Genomic DNA, 23,645 nt, shown 5'->3' on the forward strand with positions numbered 1-23,645 from the left:
AAAATTCGAAGTCGTTTTATTCCTCTCCTATTGTTTGTGTTAAGAAGAAGGACGGTACGTTGAGACTCCGCTGTGATTACCGGGAACTAAACCGAAAATCAGTACCTGATCAGCACCCGATACCAAAGATTCAAGATATGCTGGATAGCCTATCAGGAAGTACCTGGTTCTCTGTCCTCGATCAGGGTAAAGCATACCATTAAGGGTTTGTTTAAGAGTCCAGTAGACCCTTGACAGCATTCATCACACCGTGGGGGTTATATGAGTGGATCCGCATACCGTTTGGGCTTAGTTCAGCTCCAGCAGAATTTCAGAGGAGCATGGAGACCTGTTTGGAAGGATTGAGGGACGATATCTGCCAACCGTACTTGGATGACAATGTGGTACACAGCAAAACTTTCCGGGAGCATGTTGAACACATGAGGACCGTATTACAGCAGTATCAATAACACGGAGTTAAGTTTACCCCAAAGAAGTGTGAACTGTTCAAAAGGCAAATCCGATTTTTAGGGAAAATTGTGTCCGGAGAAGGATATACCATGGACCCAGCAGAAATCGCTCTGGTACTGGCCTTAAAAAACAAGCGGCCCTCTACTGTTGGGGAGTTGAGGCAGATCTTAGGAGTCCTCTCCTACTATCGTACTTACGTTCGGAACTTCTCCAGGATTGCTACCCTGCTATACCTGCTCTTGGGGGGGACAACAGAGTCAACAACACCCACGGATAAAATGAAGAACGCGGGTAGGACCGGGCTTAAAAGAAACAACGCCGTTTCGTCCCAACAGCACATTCTCTGAGCAGTAGACCACCAGGAGGTATTGGAAGAATTAGTAGACTACCTGGTAAAACCACCCATCTTGGGATATCCTGATTTCAACTTACCATTTGTTCTTCACTGTGATGCTTCTCAAGTTGGACTGGGAGCTGCCCTGTATCAGCATTAAGATGGAAAATTGAGATTCATTGGTTACGGTTCTAGAACATTGACAGATGCCGAGAAGAATTATCATCTACATTCTGGAAAATTGGAGTTTCTGGCATTGAAATGGGCTATCTGTGAACGATTTAGAGATTATCTCTACTACAGCAAAGAGTTTGAGGTATACACTGACAACAACCCTTTGACCTATGTCCTCACTACAGCCAAACTGAATGCAACAGGTCAGAGATGGGTCGCTGAACTAGCTGACTTCAATTTCAGCATCAAGTACAGGCCAGGATAATGCAACGCGGATGCTAACGGATTGTCGAGAATGCCACTAGAGCCTAATTAGTTCATGCCAGAATGCTCGGAAGAAGTCAGTCTAGAAGCAATTGAGATCACTACCCAAGCAGTGCAAGCTTATCAAGAGGAAGATACAACACTGTGGTGTCCATTGACGGTGGAAACCACCATAAAAGCAAGAGAACAAGATTACCCCCTGTCCATTCAACAACTACCAAAAGGAAAAAATCCATAGAGCACAACGGGAAGATCAGATAATTGGTAGAATACTACTTTATGTGGACCAAAATTGGTTTCCAAGTAAACGGGAGAGAGAGAATGAGTCACCAGCAGTATCTGTTTTAGTTAAAGAATGGATGAAGCTCTACATCAGTGAAGACGGTATCCTGTGTCGTAAAGGAGGACAAAATCAGCAGTTGGTACTACCCAGAGTATTCCGTAGGTTGGTCTTCAAAGAACTCCATGAAAACATGGGACACCTGGGAGCGGAAAGGACAACCAACTTGATCCGTGAACGTTTCTTCTGGCCGTACATGCAGAGAGATATTGAGAGGTACGTGACCAGGGAGTGTGGGTGTCTGAAAGATAAACATCCCAATACATCAACCCGGGCACCTGTGGGCAACATCCAAACTACATATCTGTTTGAGATGGTCTCAATAGACTTTTTACATATCTACGTGCAAGGGTGGTTATGAATGTATATTGATGGTGATGGATCATTTTACTAGATTTGCCCAAGCATATGCCACCACCAATAAAGCTAGTCGAACAGCGGCAGAGAAGATCTTCAATGATTTTGCTTTGAGGTTTGGGTTCCCTGTGAAGTTAAACCATGACCAAGGAAGACAATTTGAGAACCAGCTCTTTGCCAAGCTAGGAAAGTACTGTAGAATTCAGAGTTCCCACACAACGCCCTATCACCCAGAGGGTAATGGACAAGAGAACGTTTTAACCAGATATTTTTGTCAATGTTGCACACTTTAACAGCTGACGAGAAGAAAGACTGGAAGAGTTCTCTGTCAAAAATGGTACATGCCTATAACTGTACAAAGAGCGATGCAACAGGTTACTCACCCTTCTTCCTATTGTATGGACGATCGCCAAGACTGCCAATTGACATCATGTTCTATACTCCGGTGTCAGAGACTTACAGAAGGTATCCGGAGTATGTTCGGAAATGGAAGGAACGGATGGCAGAGGCATACAACATAGCGTCCAAAGTGGTTACGCAAGGATAGACCAAGAGTAAGGAGTACTATGATCAAAAATGTTATGGCTCAGAATTGGCACCGGGAAGCCGGGTGCTAGTCGAGAATGTACATGAGAAAGGTGGTCCAGGAAATCTGATTGGAAAGAGGGGACAAGAAAATCAGAATAGTCCATCAGAATTTATTACTACCCTGTGATTATCTCCCACCACAACAAGACTTCCCAGAAGCAAACTGACATCGACAGAGATCGACTAAGAGACCACCACAGATTGAAGCTCCGGTGGTGGATAGTGATCTTGAAAGTTCCGATGAAGAAGAGCACACCGTTGTATTTCTCGAACTGACAAGGGTAGGGATGTACCATCCTCAGGAAAGTGAGCTAAGTCCCGAGGCTCCAGAGTTTATACCAAGGAGTACAGATGAAGTCGAATTCAGATCTGATGATCGAACACAGGTCACTGGAGAGACCGATCGACACTCAGGAAAAGCGGAATTACCAGACCGTGTGGTACCAGGCAATTCCGTAGAAGTACAGGAACTTACAGAGGCAGTTCCAGGAGCATTGGAGGAAGCACAGGAAATGAGGATGGCGGAAGAAACTCCTGTGACCAAAGAACCCGTGGTATCTGAGGAACAACCCACCAGGAGGATGTCGACTCGAGAAGTGAGGAGGCCCGTGATGCTGACGTATGAGACACTTGGTGAACCGAGTCAAGTGCCAAGGACTGTCGACTGGAAACAGGTATCTCTGCCTACGGACCAGGTAAGCCCACTGGAGTGGTATTCACCACCGAAAGGGAGTATGGAAGATGTTGCCTGGTGGAAAGACTTGTTTTCATACTTTGATTTTCCTTAAAAGACTTTGTAGAAACAAAGAACTGTTAAGGCCTAGTGAGAGAGAGAGCTGGTTGAAGACGTACAAAAAGCTCCAGCTGAAGAGACACTGATTGTGTTAATTGTTTATTTCTTACAGGAGTACTACAAGAAAAAGTTTGTAAAATAGGTTGTTATAAATGTTTATAAATGTTATACCAATTTGTATATAAAGTTACTCAACTTTCACCACTGTCTCAGAATTGGTTAGATTGACCAATTAAGATGAATGTCGAGGACGACATTCAAAAAGGAGGGAAGAGTGTGACATGCAGAAGTAGTGCTGTTGCTTCAGAAGCATTCAGCAACTAGAGGGGTTAACACAGTCACAGGAGACAGGGTTGTGTTTTAACCGAGCCCCAGGGGGATTTGGGGGAACTTCTTATTGTAGTCTGGCTGAAGCAAGAGAAAGGTAGTGTGTTATCTATATCTGACAGAAGGCAACTAAACAGGATTCAGATCAGGAGAGAAATTAAACACAGGTCAGAAACTCCCTGAACTAACAGTGCAGAGTATTATTGGGCAGGAAGATAAGGACTGGAAGGAATTGTGCCACAGGGATCATCTCCCTCATCAAACACCCCCCCTCCATCTCCATGCAGTATAAAGAATGCTGTGTACTATTGTGTCCTAGTGACGGAAAAGCCTGTGGTTGTGTATACATAGAAGTGTGCTGCTAAGAGATCTAATCTATGCTGAATTATGCTACTGAAGAGACAGTAATACTGTGCCTTGTGAAGAAACTACTGTATTGTTACTGAAGGCGGTTGCTCAAGAAACTCAGACTGTACTGTAATGAAGATTGTGCTGTAATATCCCTGAATTGCACTGGCCGTGCTTCAGATTAAATTCCACTGTTAAACTGTTGAAAAAGACTCTTGTCACATGTGTCTCGTCAGCAATTGAATCTATCTTGTGCTTGAGAGAAGCTGGAGCCTATGGTCGCCCTGAGTAACGGTTCCCCCAGGATTCCAAAGAATTCATGAAACCTGTCTCGTCCTATCTGAACCTAGCAGCTTGCATGTATCAATTAATGTTAGAGGGGGCAATACACGGTATTAAGAACTGGAGTATGTGAACTTTTGATCAGGGTCATTTGAATGTTTTTGGTTGTCATTAACATTTAAAAAGAGAAAACACAGTAGTTTGACAATAAATGGCTTCACCCAACTAATAACCATGAGTGGAGAAAATTTTTTTTGTTATCATTCATATTCTCTGAAACAAGGCCGAGAAAGGAAAAATTCTGCCAGGGTATGTAAATTTTTGAGCACAACTGTAACTGCGAGGATTAAGGATGGTCAATATGTGGTGATCTGAACGTTCTCTCTTTGCACCTTAGGTAGCAATGAGGATAAACAAAGTACCCATGCTTTTTGTGTGAATGGAACAGCCGGGAAAGGACTCATCACTGGAGCCAAAAAAGTTGGCCAACAAGAACATCTTTGCAACCTGAACTCAATAACATAGTTGCAGAAAGTTTAGTTGATGCCATTAAAGTTCTCCTGCCACCACTCCACATTGAGCTTGGACTGATGAAGCAGATTGTGAAAGCTCTACTGAAAGACTTTTAAGTACCTGTATACCAAGTTTCACCAAGTGTAAATTGAATTGGTGACCCACTGTAGATAAAACTGTAGAATTAACTCCACTAGTGTCTTCAGTGGTCACATTCGCATAGTGATGTTTTCTGTGCAATGTTTCTTCATTAACACCTGTCCTGTCATTATCTTTGGATTCCGTGTCTAGGTGGCGTAGGTCTGTTTGCAGTAACCACAATAGTGATGCATGCTCTGAAGCTCGGCTACTTTATTGGATACATAGAATGCATGTCGATAATTGAAGGAATATACCCGGTCACCCACATTATTCACACAGTTTTCCAGGTAGGCATTAAGAAGATAAATCACTGGGTTTTCCCTGCTCTGTTAAATCATGTCCAGAAACTGATGCTCCAGTGTGTGATGCAAGTAGAAAAACTATTCTGTTCATAGCAAAATTCCAATTCTAACAATTTGACCTATTTTTGTACTTATGGTAAATTGTTCATGTTTGCTAGATGATAAAACAAAGAGTCACTTCTATATATATAGGATAAGAATTTATATGGAGTTTATAGGATAAGTATTTATGCTTCATTTACGCTTTGGTGGCGCTGTAGGAAAATTAAAGGGAACCTTTCAGGTTTCAACCGCTACTATAGTATCTGGCTTCTTTAATCTGATAGGGAGTTTTATGTTGATTGCTAATATTGCAATGTTTGAAAAATGAACTTTTATCCGACAATATCACATATGGTAATGAGGCAGGACTAATTCAGTAGTGCGTCTCTTACCCCAGGCTAGTTCTGCCTTGGATCTTCTAATCATGCCTCCCTGGGCATGAGTAAGCCTGAATATAATTCCCATTATAGCAGTACCGATATACATGCTGTCAATCACACCCAGGGAGGTGTGATTAGAGGAGCCAAGACAGGACATTATCCTTCAAACACTTTCTTCTGTTCACACATAAGTATCACTGTACACAGCTGGCTGCAGAATGAGTTACCAGTGAATCCGACAGCTAGCTCGTCCGGCAGAGTATGTATCCCTAGCTCTCTTCTGTTGCACTTGCTGACTATTACAACCTTGCTGTGGTCATACATCAGTTGAAAATAATTTTAAACTGCCGTCAGAAGAGCTCACTGACGGATTCACTGTTAACTCTTTCTGCAAACTGCTATGTACTGTGATACAAAGAGTCTGCAGAGGCAAAAAAGTCCCAACATTTTAATGAAAATTTTTGCAAAAATGATACATACTGTACATTTGAGTATAGAAAATGCCCCATAAAATGTTTGATTTTTTTTAAAAAATGAAACCCTATTGTAGAAATGATTTTTAGTAGTGTTGAGCGAGTATGTTCTATTAACCCTTTCGCCGAGTATGCTCGGGCCGAGCTCCGAGTATTTATAGCTGCTCGGTGATATGGTTGAATCGCTCCCGTGTGCATGATTTGCGACTGTTTGACAGTTTTATTACATGGGAGGAATGTCTATTTCTTACACATTCCTCACATGTAATAAAGCTGTCAAACAGTTGCAAATCATGTACACGGGAGCGATTCAACCATAACACCGAGCAGCTATAAATACTCGGAGCTCGGCCCGAGCATACTCGGACAGAACATACTCGCTCAACACTAATTTTTAGCCAAAAATGTATGCATTTGAGTAAAAAAAAAATACAAAAGATATCCTTTAAGAGAGCAGCCTAAGGATTGGGGTCACACGAATGTTTTTGTCTCATCTGAGAAGTCCATTGCAATGTTCGGAGTTCCAGGGAAAGTCCATTGCAGAGAGAGAGATTTTCCAGTACAGAAGTTCGGGTCCCATTGTTTTCAATGGGGCTTGGGTTCTGGTTCAAGTTTGGGTACAGTTTTGGTACCCGAACTGAACTTTTGAATAAAGTTTGGGTCGTGTTCCAAAACTCGAACTTCTACGGGTACGCTCATCTCTACCTAACATAGCACTAGAAGTGATAAGTTAATAGTGTGGTATATTATTATCAAGAATTATTATTATTTAAATAACTAAAATATTATAATAAAACATAATAATAAATAGAATATAAAGAAAGTATCAATTAATGTAAAATAAGAAATTTGTGTATAAAAATGTAATATAAAAATGTCAAAATATTCAATGAAATAGAACCCATCAGGAGCATTATACTACTACTAGTGGTATGGCTATATAGTCCGTTGTCCAACAATAAAAAAATATACTATTTTTTGTAGAAATCTGAAGTGTCAGCAGTAAAAGTGCATGGACACGCCCCCAGTGCACTTCTAACCTTATTTGCATTACCTCTACAACTACATTTCTGGGACTTCAGATTTGTCCAAGAAAAGTTATCATTTTGACTAAGGACCATGTACAGTGTAGGTCCGAAACATGTTGCCTGGGAGCACAGCGGATATTTCTTTTTTGCCTTTTTAATTGTTATACTATTGTGTTCAACCATTTTTGTGTGCCTTTTATACTATGTGAGTACCGGCTATCGTTTGGACTGTTGCTATCATTTTTATAGCTGGACGTTAAGAGCCACACCAGTAGTTCCATGAGTATTATTCTGACATTCTCTTTACTCCATGTTTTCTTTACGGTATGTTGTATTCTACAAACATACGACGTTCATCCTTCCAAAAAAGGCTATTCATGCTGATCAGTTTCCCTCTTCCCTTCATTTCCATCTCTGCCTCGGGCCACTATATACTTGAGAGCGGTTTTTCGATACCACTCATAAACATACTACATTTAGAAACTAATTTTCCCATATCATATAACAAATGATCTCTATATATAAATTCAAAGGTTCTTATGATACATATGCCCGAACACGGCTGAGCTACTTAGGGCTGTACGAGGTGGGATCAGCTCTGTGAAAGTTGTTCATTTGCAATTCCGATCCTTTATATGTGATTATATTTCACTTGAAACACAATTACATTGGCGAGACAATGATTGTACAGATTTCAATGCCTTTTCTATCTATAGACTCAGCGCTTTCCTTCTGTAAGGAGGAGATGCTTGGAATAATAGAGAAAAGGGAATCTGTTGTAATACTAAACTTTTGAATAGGAAAGACTAAGTCGGACAAAAGACTTTAAAGTGCATTACTGACATAGATGCTGACATCACTCTATACTTTAAAGGGAAACATCTTTATATCATTATATTTCATTATTATTCATGTTAAACGAGTTGTCTGGTCAAAACAACTCATCACCTGTCCATAAGATAAATGATAACTTGTTGGTGGGTGACCGACCGCTGGGACCTATGTTAATTGGCAGAACGGGGAACATTTATCCATGTTAGAATAGATCAGTAGAGCAAATGTTCAACCGCTGCTACATTAATTCCCTATGTTGCTGCTGCAGTGTCGGACTTGGGTGGCAACGGCCCACCAGTAACATTGACTTGGGGGCCCACTGTTCTGCTTCATGCAAATATTATATTTTTTATGTGGAAACCCACATAAACACTGGGAAAGCATACAAACTCCTTGTAGATGTTGTCCTTGGTGGGATTTGAAACCAGGACCCCAGCGCTGCAAGGCTGCAGTGTTAACCACTGAGCCACCGTGCTGCCCTCATTATATTACCCTCTTTCACAAATTTACTTTTGCTTCTACAGTATATAAAAATAAACTAGGTCGTTTGTTGAATGAATGATGAAATCCTGCTCATGTTCGGAGTAAGTGACTTACTCTCGCATAGGGGCCCACAGGAGGTTTCCCCTGTTCTCCTGTGGGCCAGTCCAAGTGATGTGCTCAGCTTTTTCCAGCAGCCCCCATTTAGAAAGAATGGAATGGTGGTTGTGCATCCAATCTGCCAAATCATGGTCATTGGTGGGATACCCACAGATCAGTAAGTTATCACGTATCCTGCAGGTAGGTGATAAGTCATTTTCACTAGACAGCCCCTTTAACACTTTTCTGATCTTAGATGTATCCATATGTCCACATGGCCTGGTACTTACCGACCGTGGAAGTATGGATACGTCTAGGCGATTTTGCGTGCACAGAGGCTGTGTGCATGTGATGGCCATCGGGTGTCAGCTGATTCTGACAGCTGACACCCGGCACTCAGTGCCAGGAGCAGTGCCAGCACCACTTCTGGCACTTTTACCCCCTAAATGCTGCTATTGCTGCGATTGCAGCATTTAGCGAGCAGGCAGAGGGACAAAAGCCCCTCTGCTCTTGGATCGGAGACCCCGCGACCCATGCGCAGTGCATGATCTAACTAACTAACTAACTTGTATCTGCAGCACTCACTAGTTATAAAGTATAGCAGTGATCCTGCATCGCTATACCTTATAACTGCGATGAGATTGCAGAAAGTGAATGTCTCACAGTGGGACTAAGTGAAAAAAAAAAAGGGAAAAAAGTTGTAAAAATATAAAACAAAAAATCACAAAATAATAAAAAAAAAATATTGTACCCATAAATAAATATTTTTTTAAAAAAAATTAACAATAAAAGTACACATATTTGGTATCGCTGCATCCGGAAGGACCGGACCTATAAAACTGTCCCGCTAGTTAACCTCTTTAGTGAACACCATAAAAAACGACGCAAAAACTATGATATATCATCATACTGGCAAACAAAAAGGTGAATGTAAATTAAAATTGTCATCTTGTCTCTCAAAAGCTGCCATACAGCTCCATCAGCGGAAAAATAAAAAAAGTTTAGCTTTCAGAAGAAGGCGATGCAAAAATATTTTTTTTTCTACAAAATAGTTTTTGTATTTGTGTAAAAGCGCCAAAACATAAAAAACTATATATATAAACTATATAAATTTTTTAAGCTTTTTTCACTGTTTTCAGAACATTAACAATAAGAACATGGAAGAGTCCAGGAGCCATTTGGTGAGCTGCATATCCTGCTACATGTTCACAGACTTGCCAGTGGAAAAGCAAAACTTCACATGCCAGAAATGCAGCTTGTGTCCCTGTTGGAGGAAAAGTTGCGAAATCTAGAAGAGAGGTTAACTACCTTGAAAATCATTAAGGAAGGTGAAGAGTTCTCAGACAGAGCAGAATTATCTCTTCATGATTCAGAAAGAGAAGAAATTCGAACTGCACCTGACGAAACAGAGGAATGGAAGCATGTGACCCACAGAAGCAGGAGGATCGAGAGGCAGTCAGCACCCATACTGCTCAGGAACCAGTACCAGGCTCTCACGCAGGAGAACCATGAAGAAATACAGCAAAATAAGACTTTGCCAGCAATGAATAACCTTGTAAGCCCTCAGAATCCTCCTGGATGGAGAAAGAAGAATGTTGTGAAGAAAAAACGGAGAGTGGTGGTCATGGGGGATTCCCTGTTAAGAGGAACAGAGGCCGCTATCTGCAGACCAGACATAACCTCAAGAGAAATGTGCTGTCTTCCAGGAGCAAAAATTAAAGATGTGTCTGACAGGATATCAAGACTCTTCAGACCTACAGATCACTACCCATTCCTGCTAATACATGTGGGGACAAATGACACCGCAGGAAAGGACCTGGAAACCATCTGCAGTGACTTTGAAGACTTAGGCAAGAAAGTGAAAGAATTGGGAGCGCAGGTGGTCTTCTCATCCATCCTCCCAGTGGATGGCCATGGAACAATGAGGTGGAATAAGATTCTACAGGTGAACAACTGGCTACGTCGATGGTGCCGTCAACAAGGATTTGGATTTCTGGATCACGGAATGAATTACCTATACGATGGACTACTTGCTAGAGATGGGGTGCACCTTACAAAGACTGGAAAACATGTATTTGGAAGTCGCCTTGCTACACTCATCAGAAGAGCTTTAAACTAGAACAATGTGGGAAGGGAAGCAAAAGGCCAGAAAAAGCCATACAGCTGACAAATACTATTGAGATCTCTGCTACTGGAAGTGGAAAAGAAGAACAAAGACAAAAAAATCTAAATAATAAAAATATGGGAGGAAGAGAAACCAATCACAAACTAAAATGTTTTTATACAAATGCACAAAGCATGGGCAACAAACAAGGAGAATTGGAACTACTAATGCAGGAAAAGGAATATGATGTCATTGGAATCACTGAAACTTGGTGGGACGATACACATGATTGGAATAAAAGGCTAAAAGGATACAACTTATTTGCAAGAAACAGACTTGATAAACGAGGAGGAGGTGTTGCATTGTATGTTAGAAAAGCGTATATTGCACAGAGATTGAAGCTTCAGAGACTGGGAGTTCTGTGGAAACTGTTTGGGTAAGAATACAAGGAGAGAACAACGGAAAGGACACCATTGTAGGCATTTACTACAGGCCACCTGGGCAAGCTGAAGATATGGATGAACTCTTTATGTATCAAATGACCAAGTTCTCCAAAAAATATGACGTAGTGGTCATGGGAGATTTCAACTATCCAGACATTTGTTGGGAATCTCTCTCAAGTAAAACTAACAGGTCAAGCAAATTCTTATCCTCTCTTGCTGACAACTTTATCTTCCAAAAGGTAGGGGAGAAAACAAGGGGATCTGCTACTTTGGATCTAATCCTTATAAACAGGGAGGAAATGGTTGAGGAGGTAAAGGTGGCTGGGACCCTAGGAGGCAGCGATCATGCTATTATAGAATTTTGGATAACTAGAGGAGGAAGACATGTGAAGACTCAAACTTCAAGGTTAGATTTTAGAAAGGCAGATTTTAAGAGACTCAGAAAGAGAATAGGAGGGATCCAATGGCTGGATGTCCTTAAGGACAAAAATGTCCAGGAAGGATGGGAAATTTTTAAAAATGAGATTCTCAAAGCACAATCGTTAACAATCCCGAAAAGTAGGAAGAATGGGAAGCATTTAAGGAAACCAGGATGGATGAACACAGAACTTAAACACATGCTAAAAAGAAAGAAAGAAATGTTTATTAAATGGAAAGAGGGAGGCATATCTAAAGAAGATTATAATGCAGTCTGCAGATCCTGTAGGGCACGTATCAGGTTAGCTAAAGCTGACAATGAATTAAGGCTTGCAAGAGATGTCAAAAGCAATAAAAAAGGATTTTGGGGGTATGTCAAAAGTAAAAGAAAAGTCAAAGATGCTATAGGATTTTTACAGGATGAAAATGGAGAAATGGTAAGAGAGGATGTTGAGAAGGCCGAACTTTTTAATTCCTATTTTGCATCAGTTTTCTCTCAGAAAGAAAATGTAACATCAACTGATCTTCACTGTCCTTTTAAAGGAATAGAGGAATCCAAGTTATCTGTAAACAGAAAGATTGTGAGGGAATATTTAGCTAACATAAATGAGTTCAAGTCTCCAGGTCCAGATGAATTACACCCCAGAGTACTGAAGGAGATCGTAGAAGAAATTTTAGAACCACTCTCCATAATCTTTGAAAATTCTTGGAGAACAGGAGAAGTCCCAGAAGACTGGAGAAGAGCAAATGTTGTTCCTATCTTCAAAAAGGGGAAGAAGGTGGACCCAGGGAACTATAGGCCGGTGAGTCTGACTTCTATACCAGGAAAGATCTTTGAACAAATTATTAAACAACATGTATGTAAGTACATGGATAAGAATGAAGTGATTAATCAGAGTCAGCATGGGTTTGTAACTAACAAGTCATGTCAGACTAACTTAATTTCCTTCTATGACAGAATCACTGACTGGGTGGATCAGGGAAATGCTGTAGATATAGTATATCTTGACTTCAGCAAAGCATTTGACAAAGTATCTCACACCATCCTTATTGAAAAAATGACCAAGTATGCAATGGACCAGGCAACTGTTAGGTGGATTCATAACTGGCTTAGTGATCGGACTCAAAGGGTGGTTGTAAATGGCTTCACATCCAGCTGGATGAATGTCTCAAGTGGGGTACCACAGGGCTCCGTCCTGGGACCTGTATTGTTCAACATCTTTATCAATGATTTAGATGAAGGAATTGAGGGTAAACTGATTAAATTTGCTGATGACACAAAGCTAGGAGGGATAGCTAATACTAGAGAAGAGAGAGAGAGGATTCAAAAAGACCTAAATAAACTGGAGCAGTGGGCAGCAACCAACAGAATGGTTTTAACAGGGAAAAATGCAAAGTACTACATCTGGGCAATAAAAATGAAAAAAGCATATACAGAATGGGAGGAATAGAGCTAAGCAACAGCACATGTGAAAAAGACTTAGGTATACTAATAGATCATAGACTGAACATGAGTCAACAGTGTGATGCAGCAGCAAAAAAGGCAAATACAATTCTGGGATGTATTAACAGAAGCATACAGTCTAGATCACGTGAAGTCATTATCGGTCTTTACTCCTCTTTGGTCAGACCTCATCTGGAATACTGTGTACAGTTTTGGGCACCACATTTTAAAAAAGACATAGACAAACTGGAGCAAGTTCAGAGAAGAGCGACCAGAATGGTGACTGGTCTGCAAACCATGTCCTATGAGGAACGGTTGCAGGATTTGGGAATGTTTAGCTTGCAAAAAAGAAGACTGAGAGGAGACTTAATAGCTGTCTACAAATATGTCAAGGGCTGTCACATTGTAGAAGGATCATCTTTATTTTCATTTGCACAAGGAAAGACTAGAAGCAATGGGATGAAACTAAATGGGAGGAGACACAGATTAGATATTAGAAAAAACTTTTTGACAGTTAGGGTGATTAATGAGTGGAACAGGCTGCCACGAGAGGTGGTGAGTTCCCCTTCAATGGACGTCTTCAAACAGAGGCTGGACAGACATCTGTCTGAGATGATCTAGTGAATCCTGCTTTGAGCAGGGGGTTGGACCAGATGACCCAGGAGGTCCCTTCCAACTCTACCATTCTATGATTCTATGATTCTATGATTCTATGGTATCGCTGTAATCGTACTGACCCGAAGAATAAAGCTGCCTTACCAATTTTACCACATGCGGAACGGCATAAAAAAAAAACCTAAAAACAATTCCTGAATTGTTGGTTTTTGTTTATTCTGCCTCACAAAAATCAGAATAGAAAGCGATAAAAAAATGTGATGTGCCCGGAAATGGTGCCAATAAAAATGTCAACTTGTCCCTTAAAAGCCCTTACATGACTCTGTCGGCCGAAATATGTAAAAACTACAGCTCTCAAGATATGATGATGTTATCTGCGTGACAGCTTGGCAAATCAGTGATGTTCATGGACGGAGACGATTTTTTGGCGCAAACAAGCCGGAACCCCGTACACGAACACGAATTTGAAATGCCGAACAAATTTGCTCCACACTAATGATGATGCAAACACTAGTTTTTGAAAAAAAAAAGTCTTTTAGTGTGTGACAGCAGCCAAACATAAAAACCCGCTATAAATCTGGTATTGCTGTAATCGCTCCGACACGAAGAATAAAGTCATCATATCACTTATACTGCATGAGGATTGGTGTAAAAAATAAATAAAACCAATTTTTGTCCTGCTGTTGATTTGTTCATTCTGCCTCCCAAAGATTGCAGTAAGGCTCGGCGCACATTTATCCTGTACTCTACGCCGAGTTCATTGGACATGACCTCACCCCATGCACGTCACTGACAGCGTGGGAAAATTCTCCTGCGCTCAGCGCTTCAGCGTGAGAATTTTCCCACGCTGTCAGTGACGTGCATGAGGTGAGCTGAGTTCATTGGACATGACCTCGGCTCATCTTTTTGCCGTCACAGCCAGACACTGAGGAGTGCAAGTATGCCTGCGCTTCTCAGTGTCTGCGGGATGACAGGCTGAATGGCAGCGTTCTGCTGCAGTCCAGCCTGTCATCTCGATGTAGCAGAGCTGGAGCCGTCGTGGGAACCATGGAAAGGTAAGGATGAGGTTGCTTTATTATTTTACTTTTATTGCAGGAGATCGTTGGCTTCAGCTGGAATGGGCGTGACTGTAAGTATGGTTTAATTTAGAACAATAAAGAATTGTGTCTTTATTTCAATTAAAGGACTTTATTCTGGGTGTTGTGTTTTTTTAAATACTTTACTATAAATTCATGGTGGTCATGTCTAATATTGGCGTGACCCCATGAATTCCGGGCTTAGGGCCAGCTGATAATGCCAAGCTGGCCTTAACCCCTTTATTACCCAGTGAGCCACCGCACCAGGGCCCTGGATGAGTTGGGTACAGCGCCAGAAGATGGCGCTTCTATGAACGCGCCATTTTCTAGGGCGGCTGCGGACTGCAATTTGCACCGGGGGGGGAGGGGGGCAGAAAGCTTGGGCCTCCCAGGGCTGCGGATTCCAGCTCCCAGCTGCCTAGTTGTACCTGGCTGGACACAAAAATAGGGCGAAGCCCCACGTATTTTTTTTTTTAATTATTTCATGAAATTCATGGAATAATTAAGAAAAAAAGGGCTTCCCTATATTGTTGTGTCCAACCAGGTACAAATAGGCAGCTGGTGGTTGGGGGCAGCCCGTTCCTGCCTGCTGTACCTGGCTGGACGCAAATATAGTGCGAAGCCCCACGTCAATTTTTTTTAAATTATTTCAGGAAATTCATGAAATAATTAAAAAAAAATTATGTGGGGCTTCGCCCTATATTTGTGTCCAGTCAGGTACAGCAGGCAGGAACGGGCTGCGCCCAACCAACAGCTACCTATTTGTACCTGGCCGGATACAACAATATAGGGAAGCCCTTTTTTTCTTAATTATTCCATGAATTTCATGAATTTAAAAAAAAAAATACGTGGAGCTTCGCCCTATTTTTGTGTCCAGCCAGGTACAACTAGGCAGCTGGGGGCTGGAATCTGCAGCGCAGGGAGGCCCAAGCTTTCTGGGCCCCACGCGCTGCAAATTGCAGTCCGCAGCCGCCCCGGAAAATGGCGCGTTCATAGAAGCGCCATCTTCTGGCGCTGTACCCAACTCATCCAGGGCCCTGGTGCGGTGGCTCACTGGGTAATAAAGGGGTTAAGGCCAGCTTGGCATTATCAGCAGGCCCTAAGCCCGAAATTCATGGGGTCACGCCAATATTAGACATGACCACCATGAATTTCTAGTAAAGTATTTAAAAAAAACACAAACACCCAGAAAAAAGTCCTTTAATTGAAATAAAGACACAATTCTTTATTGTTCTAAATTAAACCATACTTACCGTCACGCCCATTCCAGCTGAAGCCAACGATCTCCTGCAATAAAAGTAAAATAATAAAGCAACATCATCCTTACCTTTCCATGGCTCCCACGACAGCTTCAGCTCTGCTACATCGAGATGACAGGCTGGACCGCAGCAGAACGCTGCCATCCATCCTGTCATCCCGCAGACACTGAGAAGCACAGGCATGCTTCAACTCCTCAGTGTCTGGCTGTGACGGCATCCAGATGAGCCGAGGTCATGTCCAATGAACTCGGCGCACCTCATGCACGTCACTGACAGCGTGGGAAAATTCTCACGCTGAAGCGCTGAGTGCAGGAGAATTTTCCCACGCTGTCAGGGACGTGCATGAGGTGAGCTGAGTTCATTGGACATGACCTCACCTCATGTATGTCACTGACAGCGTGGGAGAATTCTCACGCTGAAGCGCTGAGTGCAGGAGAATTTTCCCACGCTGTCAGTGACGTGCATGAGGTGAGCCAAGTTCATTGGACATGACCTCGGCTCATCTTTATGCCGTCACAGCCTGATACTGAGGAGCGCAAGCATGCCTGCGCTTCTCAGTGTCTGCGGGATGACAGTCTGGATGGCAGCGTTCTGCTGCGGTCCAGCCTGTCATCTCGATGTAGCAGAGCTGAAGCTGTCCTGGGAACCATGGAAAGGTAAGGATGATGTTGCTTTATTATTTTTCTTTTATTGCAGGAGATCGTTGGCTTCAGCTGGAATGGGCGTGACGGTAAGTATGGTTTAATTTAGAACAATAAAGAATTGTGTCTTTATTTCAATTAAAGGACTTTTTTCTGGGTGTTTGTGTTTTTTTTAAATACTTTACTAGAAATTCATGGTGGTCATGTCTAATATTGGCGTGACCCCATGAATTTCGAGCTTAGGGCCAGCTGATAATGCCAAGCTGGCCTTAACCCCTTTATTACCCAGTGAGCCACCGCACCAGGGCCCTGGATGAGTTGGGTACAGCGCCAGAAGATGGCGCTTCTATGAACGCGCCATTTTCCGGGGCGGCTGCGGACTGCAATTTGCACCGGGGGGGGGCAGAAAGCTTGGGCCTCCCTGCGCTGCAGATTCCAGCCCCCAGCTGCCTAGTTGTACCTGGCTGGACACAAAAATAGGGCGAAGCCCCACGTATTTTTTTTTTAAATTATTTCATGAAATTCATGGAATAATTAAGAAAAAAAGGGCTTCCCTATATTGTTGTGTCCGGCTAGGTACAAATAGGCAGCTGGTGGTTGGGGGCAGCCCGTTCCTGCCTGCTGTACCTGACTGGACACAAATATAGGGCGAAGCCCCACATCAATTTTTTTTAATTATTTCATGAATTTCCTGAAATAATTTAAAAAAAATTGACGTGGGGCTTCGCACTATATTTGTGTAGAGCCATGTACAGCAGGCAGGAACGGGCTGCCCCCAACCACCAGCTGCCTATTTGTACCTGGTTGGACACAACAATAAAGGGAAGCCCTTTTTTTCTTAATTATTCCATGAATTTCATGAAATAATTAAAAAAAAAAAAACGTGGAGCTTCTCCCTATTTTTGTGTCCAGCCAGGTACAACTAGGCAGCTGGGGGATGGAATCTGCAGCGCAGGGAGGCCCAAGGTTTCTGCTCCCCCCCCCACTGAAAATTGCAGTCCGCAGCCGCCCCAGAAAATGGCGCGTTCATAGAAGCTGGATGCTGTACCTGGCTGGCATACAAAAATATGGCGAAGCCCACGTCAAAAGTTTTGGGAAAAATTAATTAAAAAATAAATAATAATTTAGGGACTACATCTTTATTAACTCCTCAAATGTCATTTAGTGTTAAAATAAAGGATTTATTTAAAAAAAAAAATGGCGTGGGATCCCCCATAATTTTAGTCTCTAGCGGAGGTTAAGCAGACGGCTGGGGCAGATGTTTCAAGCCTGGGAAGGGGGTAAAACCCACGGAGCTTCCCAGGCTACTAATATCAGCCCCCAGCTGAATACCTAGCCTTTAATAGCTATTAAAATGGGGGACCCCCCCCCAAAAAAATGACGTGGGGTCCCCCCTCTTTTAATAGCTAGCAAAGGCTAGGCAGACAGCTGGGGGCTGATATTAATAGCCCAGGAAGGGTGCCATGAATAATGGCCCCCTCCCAGGCTAGAAACACCAGCCATCAGCCGCCCCAGAAATGGCGCATCCATATGATGCGCCAATTCTGGCACTTAGCCTCGCTCTTCCACGCTGCCCTGGTGCGGTGGCAGGGGGTAATAGTGGTGGGGTTCATGTCAGCGCCAGCTGCCATGAAGCCCAGGTTAGTAATGATGGGCGTCTATAAGACACCCCCATTACTAACCTACAAAGTGTTGAAAAGAAAAAACACACTACACCCAGAAAAAAATAATTTATTTGAAATAAAACAGACCATTTTATTTAATTCTTAGTTTACTAAAAATAATAGTTACCTGTCCACGTTCCTGCGCTGATCTCCCATGCACAGCTGTCACATCTGGAGATGGTGACAGCTGTGCATGGCTGCTGTAAGCTCACGCTGCCGGGAACACGTCCGCTCCCGGCAGCGGGAGCCCCTGACTGAGGTCACCGGAGTGCATTCAGTCAGCGCAACTCCGGAGACCTCCCTTATGGCAGTGCTGTACCGTGGGAATTTCTCACGATACAGCAGGGCCGTAAAGGAGCTAACCGGAGCAGCGCTGCCTGAACTCCGGCGAACCCTTACGGCCCCGTCATTCTAGCGGCGGCAGCGGTTCAGAGCGGTCACATTCTATGTGGCTGCTCTGAACTGGAGATCTTCGTGGGACACTCGTGGACTACTACGGAGGGGTAAGGATAAGGTTGTGGTTTATTATTTTATATTTTATTACAGGAGATCGATGGCTTCGGGGAATTAGGTGTCTAGGTGAGTATAGGTGTAGTTTTTTATTTTTTACTTTATTTTAGGTGGCGATCGGCGGGGACAGGTAATGTATGAACTAATTTATTGTAGGTAACCACTGGCCACCAATGACATGTATTTAAAATTTATTGGGGCACAGTAGGGCAATTTAAATAGCAGGATCAGGCTGATGGGAACTACTGCTCCCATCGAGCTGATCCTGCTGGCACGAGTGGACGGGGGACAGACATAGGCCGATGGGAGTAGTAGTGTCACATCGGCCTATATCTGCCTGCACGCACACACCCGCACACATCGCAGACACCGCGCACACCCTCGCAGACATCGCACAGACACCGCACACGTCGCACAGACACCGCGCACACCCGCACACACCCACAAACATCGCACAGACCCGCAGACACCGTACAGACACCCCACACACCCGCACACACCCGCAGACATCGCACACACACCCCGCACACACACGCGCACACACACTAATCATGACCGGTCTGATGGTCTGGGAGGTGAGGCTGACCTGTGCGGCCGTGGGAAAGTTCATGTGAGTTCATGCAATGCAGTCAAGCATGAACTCACATGAACCCTCTGAGGGCACCGCAGCTACTTCAAATGAACAGCTGATCGGCATCACCTGATACCTCAGCTGTTCATTTGAAATAACTGGCGGGAGAGCGCAGCACAGAACGGGAAAGCCGGCGGTGAAGTCTTTTCACTGCCGGCTTCCCCGCCCGGGTCCTTCGCTCCCCGCTCCTTGGTGCTGCGCTCCCCGCCCGGTCCTAACTTACGATCGGGATGGGAGGTGGCGAGGGGAGCGGAGGATCGGGGTGGGAGGCTGCGGGGAAGCAGTATGGGGCTGTGTGATTGTTTAAAAGCCGGCGGCTTTTTACCGCGCGCCGGCTTTTAAACAATCAGGAGAATTCTCCCCCGCTGGGATGGCATTCTGATGACAGGCTGGATCTCAGCTGAGCGCTGCCATCCAGCTTGTCATCCTTCACAGACACTGCAGAGCGCAGGCATTATGGGAACTTCCGATTCCGGTATTCGATATTGTAAAAGTATCGGAATTAAGTATCGGAATTCCGATACCGCGAATATCGGCCGATACCCGATATTTCAGTATCGGAATGCTCAACACTACTGTTTACTCAAGATATCTTGCTGATTAAAGCTCTCGTAAGTACAGTGGTGACTGTAAGAAGATGCACTCTGCGACAGGCTTTTGTGCTTTTTTTTGATCAGGAACAGTGTTTACTAAGTGCCCTATGTTATTTATATGTATTATTACATTTTACTTAGAAGCAAGATATTTGCCCATTTTGCTTCCATATAAAAAATATATTAATGTACCTACAACTATAAAATCAAACCAAAAGATAAAAACACAGCACATTATTTCTCTTTCAATGACTAACCTTTATTAACCCCTTCATGTCAAGGCATTTTTTCCTTTTTGCACTTTAGTTTTTTTCCTCCCCCTTCTTCCAAGAGCCATAACTTTTTTATTTTTCCATTGACATAACTGTACAAGGGCTTGTTTTTTTTTTGCAAGACGAGTTGTAGTTTTGAATGACACAATTAATTTCATCAGACGATATAACGAGAAGCAGGAATAAAAATCCAAATGGGGTGAAATGGTGGAAAAAAATTGCAATTCCACCATAGTTTTTTGGATTTTGTTTTTTATGGCTATTTTTGCATGGTATAAAATGATGTGGAAAAATTATTCTCCAGGTCAGTATGATTACAACGATACCAAACTTTCGTAGATTTTTTAAAAATTGTTATTTATTTAGTGGTGAGTGGATTATTAGTGGATTATTTATTATTATTTAGTGATGAAAAACATTGATTTATGTCGCCATTTTCTGAGATCTATAACATTTTTATTTTTCTGCTGACTGAGTGATGTGAGGGGCTGTTTTTTATGTGGTGAGTTATATTTATAGCATTTTAGAGTAAATATGACATTTTGATAGTTTTATATTATATTTTTGAGGGGCCGAAAAATTGCCGTTCTGACGTTTTGATGTTTCTTATCTTTACAGCATTTACCATAGGGGTTAATTCATTTTATGTTTTCATAAACTGGACTTATATGGATGCAGCAAAACCAACTATGTTTTTTTTTTAAAATAATCCATATTTAATGGGGGAAACGGGGAGTGATTCACTTGTTTATATTTTTTAAAATACTTTTTTTTTTAATATATTTATTACTTTTACTTTGTTTACGCCCCTTAAGGGACTTGAACTTATAGTACTGCCGTATTGTAATACTTATAATTATAGTATTTTAGTAAATCACGGTCTCTTATGAAGCTCAGCCAGTGGGTGGGCTTCATAGGAGAACCAAGATGGCAGCCTTCAGCAGTCTCCTGCCTACCATGGTAAACCACCGGTTCCCCATGACTGCATAAAACATTGACCTGCATTTGGTTCGGACACCATGAAACTGATAGAGGTTTGAGAAATTTTTCGTTATGGGACTTTTCAAAACCATGAAAAATCGCTTAAAAAAAGCTTGACTTATTTTTCCAATTAATTTCTATTGTAAAAACCACTTTGCTCGTCTTATGTAGGGATGAGCCGTCTCATGGAAGTTTGGGTTCTGGTACCCGACCCGAGCATAATTCGAAAGTTTATTTTGGGTACCAGAACTTGAACCAGAACCCGAACCCCATTGAAAACAACAGGGACCCGAACTCTCCCTCTCTTTCCTGGAACTCCGAACATTGAAACGGACTTCCAGGAGAAGTTCGTGTTTGGCGTTAAGCATCGGACACTAACTGTCCGGTAAGAAACCCGAACTTTTAAGTTCAGGTTCACACATCTCTAGTCTTATGTACAAACTTTTAAACGTTTTTTATTTCACTTCACATGGTAGCAAAAAAAACATGTCACTTCTTTGGAGCGAATCCTGTTGAAATCCGCTCCAAACTAGAAGGCTGCAAAACAACTTCAGGAAATGAAAAATGTCTTCAAAAACTTCTCAAAGAAGGAGTGTTTGTTAAAGCGGTTTCCACTTGAAAAATTAGTTGTCTTTGAGTGCCTGAAAAAAAACTCCATCTGCACATGGCCCACAGGATATAATGTATTTATTTATTTATTTTACTCACTTATATAGCACCATTAATTCCACAGCTCTGTACAGACCATATCGGGCACTGTCCCCATTGGGGCTCACAATCTACATTCCCTATCAGTATGTCTTTGGACTGTGGGAGGAAACCCACGTAAACACAGGAAGAACATACAAACTCCTTGCAGAGGAGTGCTAACCACTGAGCCACCGTGCTGCCCTAATGTATGCTGGCATGTACCAGGAAAATCTCTACTACAGTACGACAGTACTGGTGCACCTATACATGTGTAATTACTGCCTTATTTTAAGATTGTTGGATTAGATACACCCACTACAATTAAAACGCTGTTACCAGGTGAGACAAGTTAACTACTTTTGTCTATTAAATGTTATAGCACAATTTAACGATTTATTGCTCCAATAAAAGTGTCTGTAATTTTTTGTTCACAGTGATTCATCTTAAGATCCATTTACTAAAAATAAAACCATTTCTACATGTTTATAAATTACAGGTATATTTTCTTTGGCGACATTCAAAAGACATCGTCAAGTCCTTTAAAACGTTTGAAAGGTAAAAGTATTTGATTTCATATTAATCTTCTTGGAATGATTTCCACTAATCTCTTTGTATTTTCTGAGGTTTTGTTCTGAGGTTTTCTGAGATTCGCTTTACATCTGCGACATATTAAACCTCAGCCTTTGGCCTCATTCAGACGTCCATTTTTCACGTACGAGTGTAATTTGTGGTTTTCACGGATAGCACTCGTACCTGTGATAGTCTATGGGGCAGTTCACATGTCTGTAATTTTACATGGACCGAGCTCGGTCTGCGGAAAGTCGCGGAGACATTTCGGATTGTGATCTGAGGACCGTACTTGGACCGTACTTGGATGACATCTAAGTGCAGTCCGATTTTCACAGAGTGTCAGAAAGGAGAAGGTGGAGAAACTTTTTTTTCTTCCATGTGCGAGAAAAACTGATGACACTTGGATCAGAGTCTGATCAGAGTATGATCAAAATAATCGGTTTGTTTTTCTCATACGTGAGACGTCAGTTTTTTCACGTACGAGAAAAACTGACTGAGCTTCATCAGTGATTTTTGGTCAGAGTTTCATCCGCGTCATCAATTTTTCTCGGACGTGAAAATTTTGTTGATGCTATGTTTTTTTGTTTCTTGTTGTTTTAGCATGCTTTAAATAAAGCTGCTTTGATTTTGATATTTCCTGGTATTTGGCTTTGACAAAATTTTATACTTAGATGCAGATTACATACATTTCAGCTGTGAAAACACACTAAACACGCATGTGCATTTTATACCTATGGATTTTCTACGTCTAATGTAAGTCTAAGGATTTGAAACCTGCACCGCAGGTCAGATTATGCAGCGGTAAAAAAAGCACAGTGGGCAGGAGATTTCTATAAATCCCATTCACTTTGCTGGAACTGCATGACGCTGCGATTTTGACAGAGACAAAATATGCAGCTTCAAAAACGCACCAAAACCTCATCCAGGGAATGTAGCCTCACAGTCTGTGAAAATTAGATGCCATCTGTCATGGGTGTGCCAGAGGTGACAGACAGTCATCCTGCAGTGGGTTGCAAGAGTGCTCCACGTTTGGCATTGCAGACAGTTGCTTAGATAGGAGGCTGTCTTTAGGACCGAGCGACTACCTCTCTTGCTAATTTGCTCCCTGGCCTGGGTGTATATATGCCTGGTGTGTCTGAGAGGGTGTCGCCGGTTATATTCATTTCTACTTGTGAAGCTTAGCATT

General features: G+C 42.4%; 1 protein-coding gene across 1 annotated transcript in view; it reads left to right on the forward strand.

Moving 5' to 3' along the window:
* Positions 1-23,645, forward strand: part of LOC141191640 (proton channel OTOP1-like) — a 100,329-nt gene that overhangs the window by 39,616 nt on the left and 37,068 nt on the right. The window contains exons 3-4 of the mRNA XM_073661614.1: positions 5,062-5,198; positions 22,386-22,444. Coding sequence (XP_073517715.1) covers positions 5,062-5,198; positions 22,386-22,444 — 196 coding nt within the window. The remainder of the gene's footprint in view (positions 1-5,061; positions 5,199-22,385; positions 22,445-23,645) is intronic.

This window comes from Phyllobates terribilis, unplaced genomic scaffold, assembly GCF_046119375.1.
Source record: "Phyllobates terribilis strain yellow unplaced genomic scaffold, ASM4611937v1 Scaffold_1__5_contigs__length_1240528914, whole genome shotgun sequence".
In the NCBI taxonomy this organism is placed as follows: Eukaryota; Metazoa; Chordata; class Amphibia; order Anura; family Dendrobatidae; genus Phyllobates; species Phyllobates terribilis.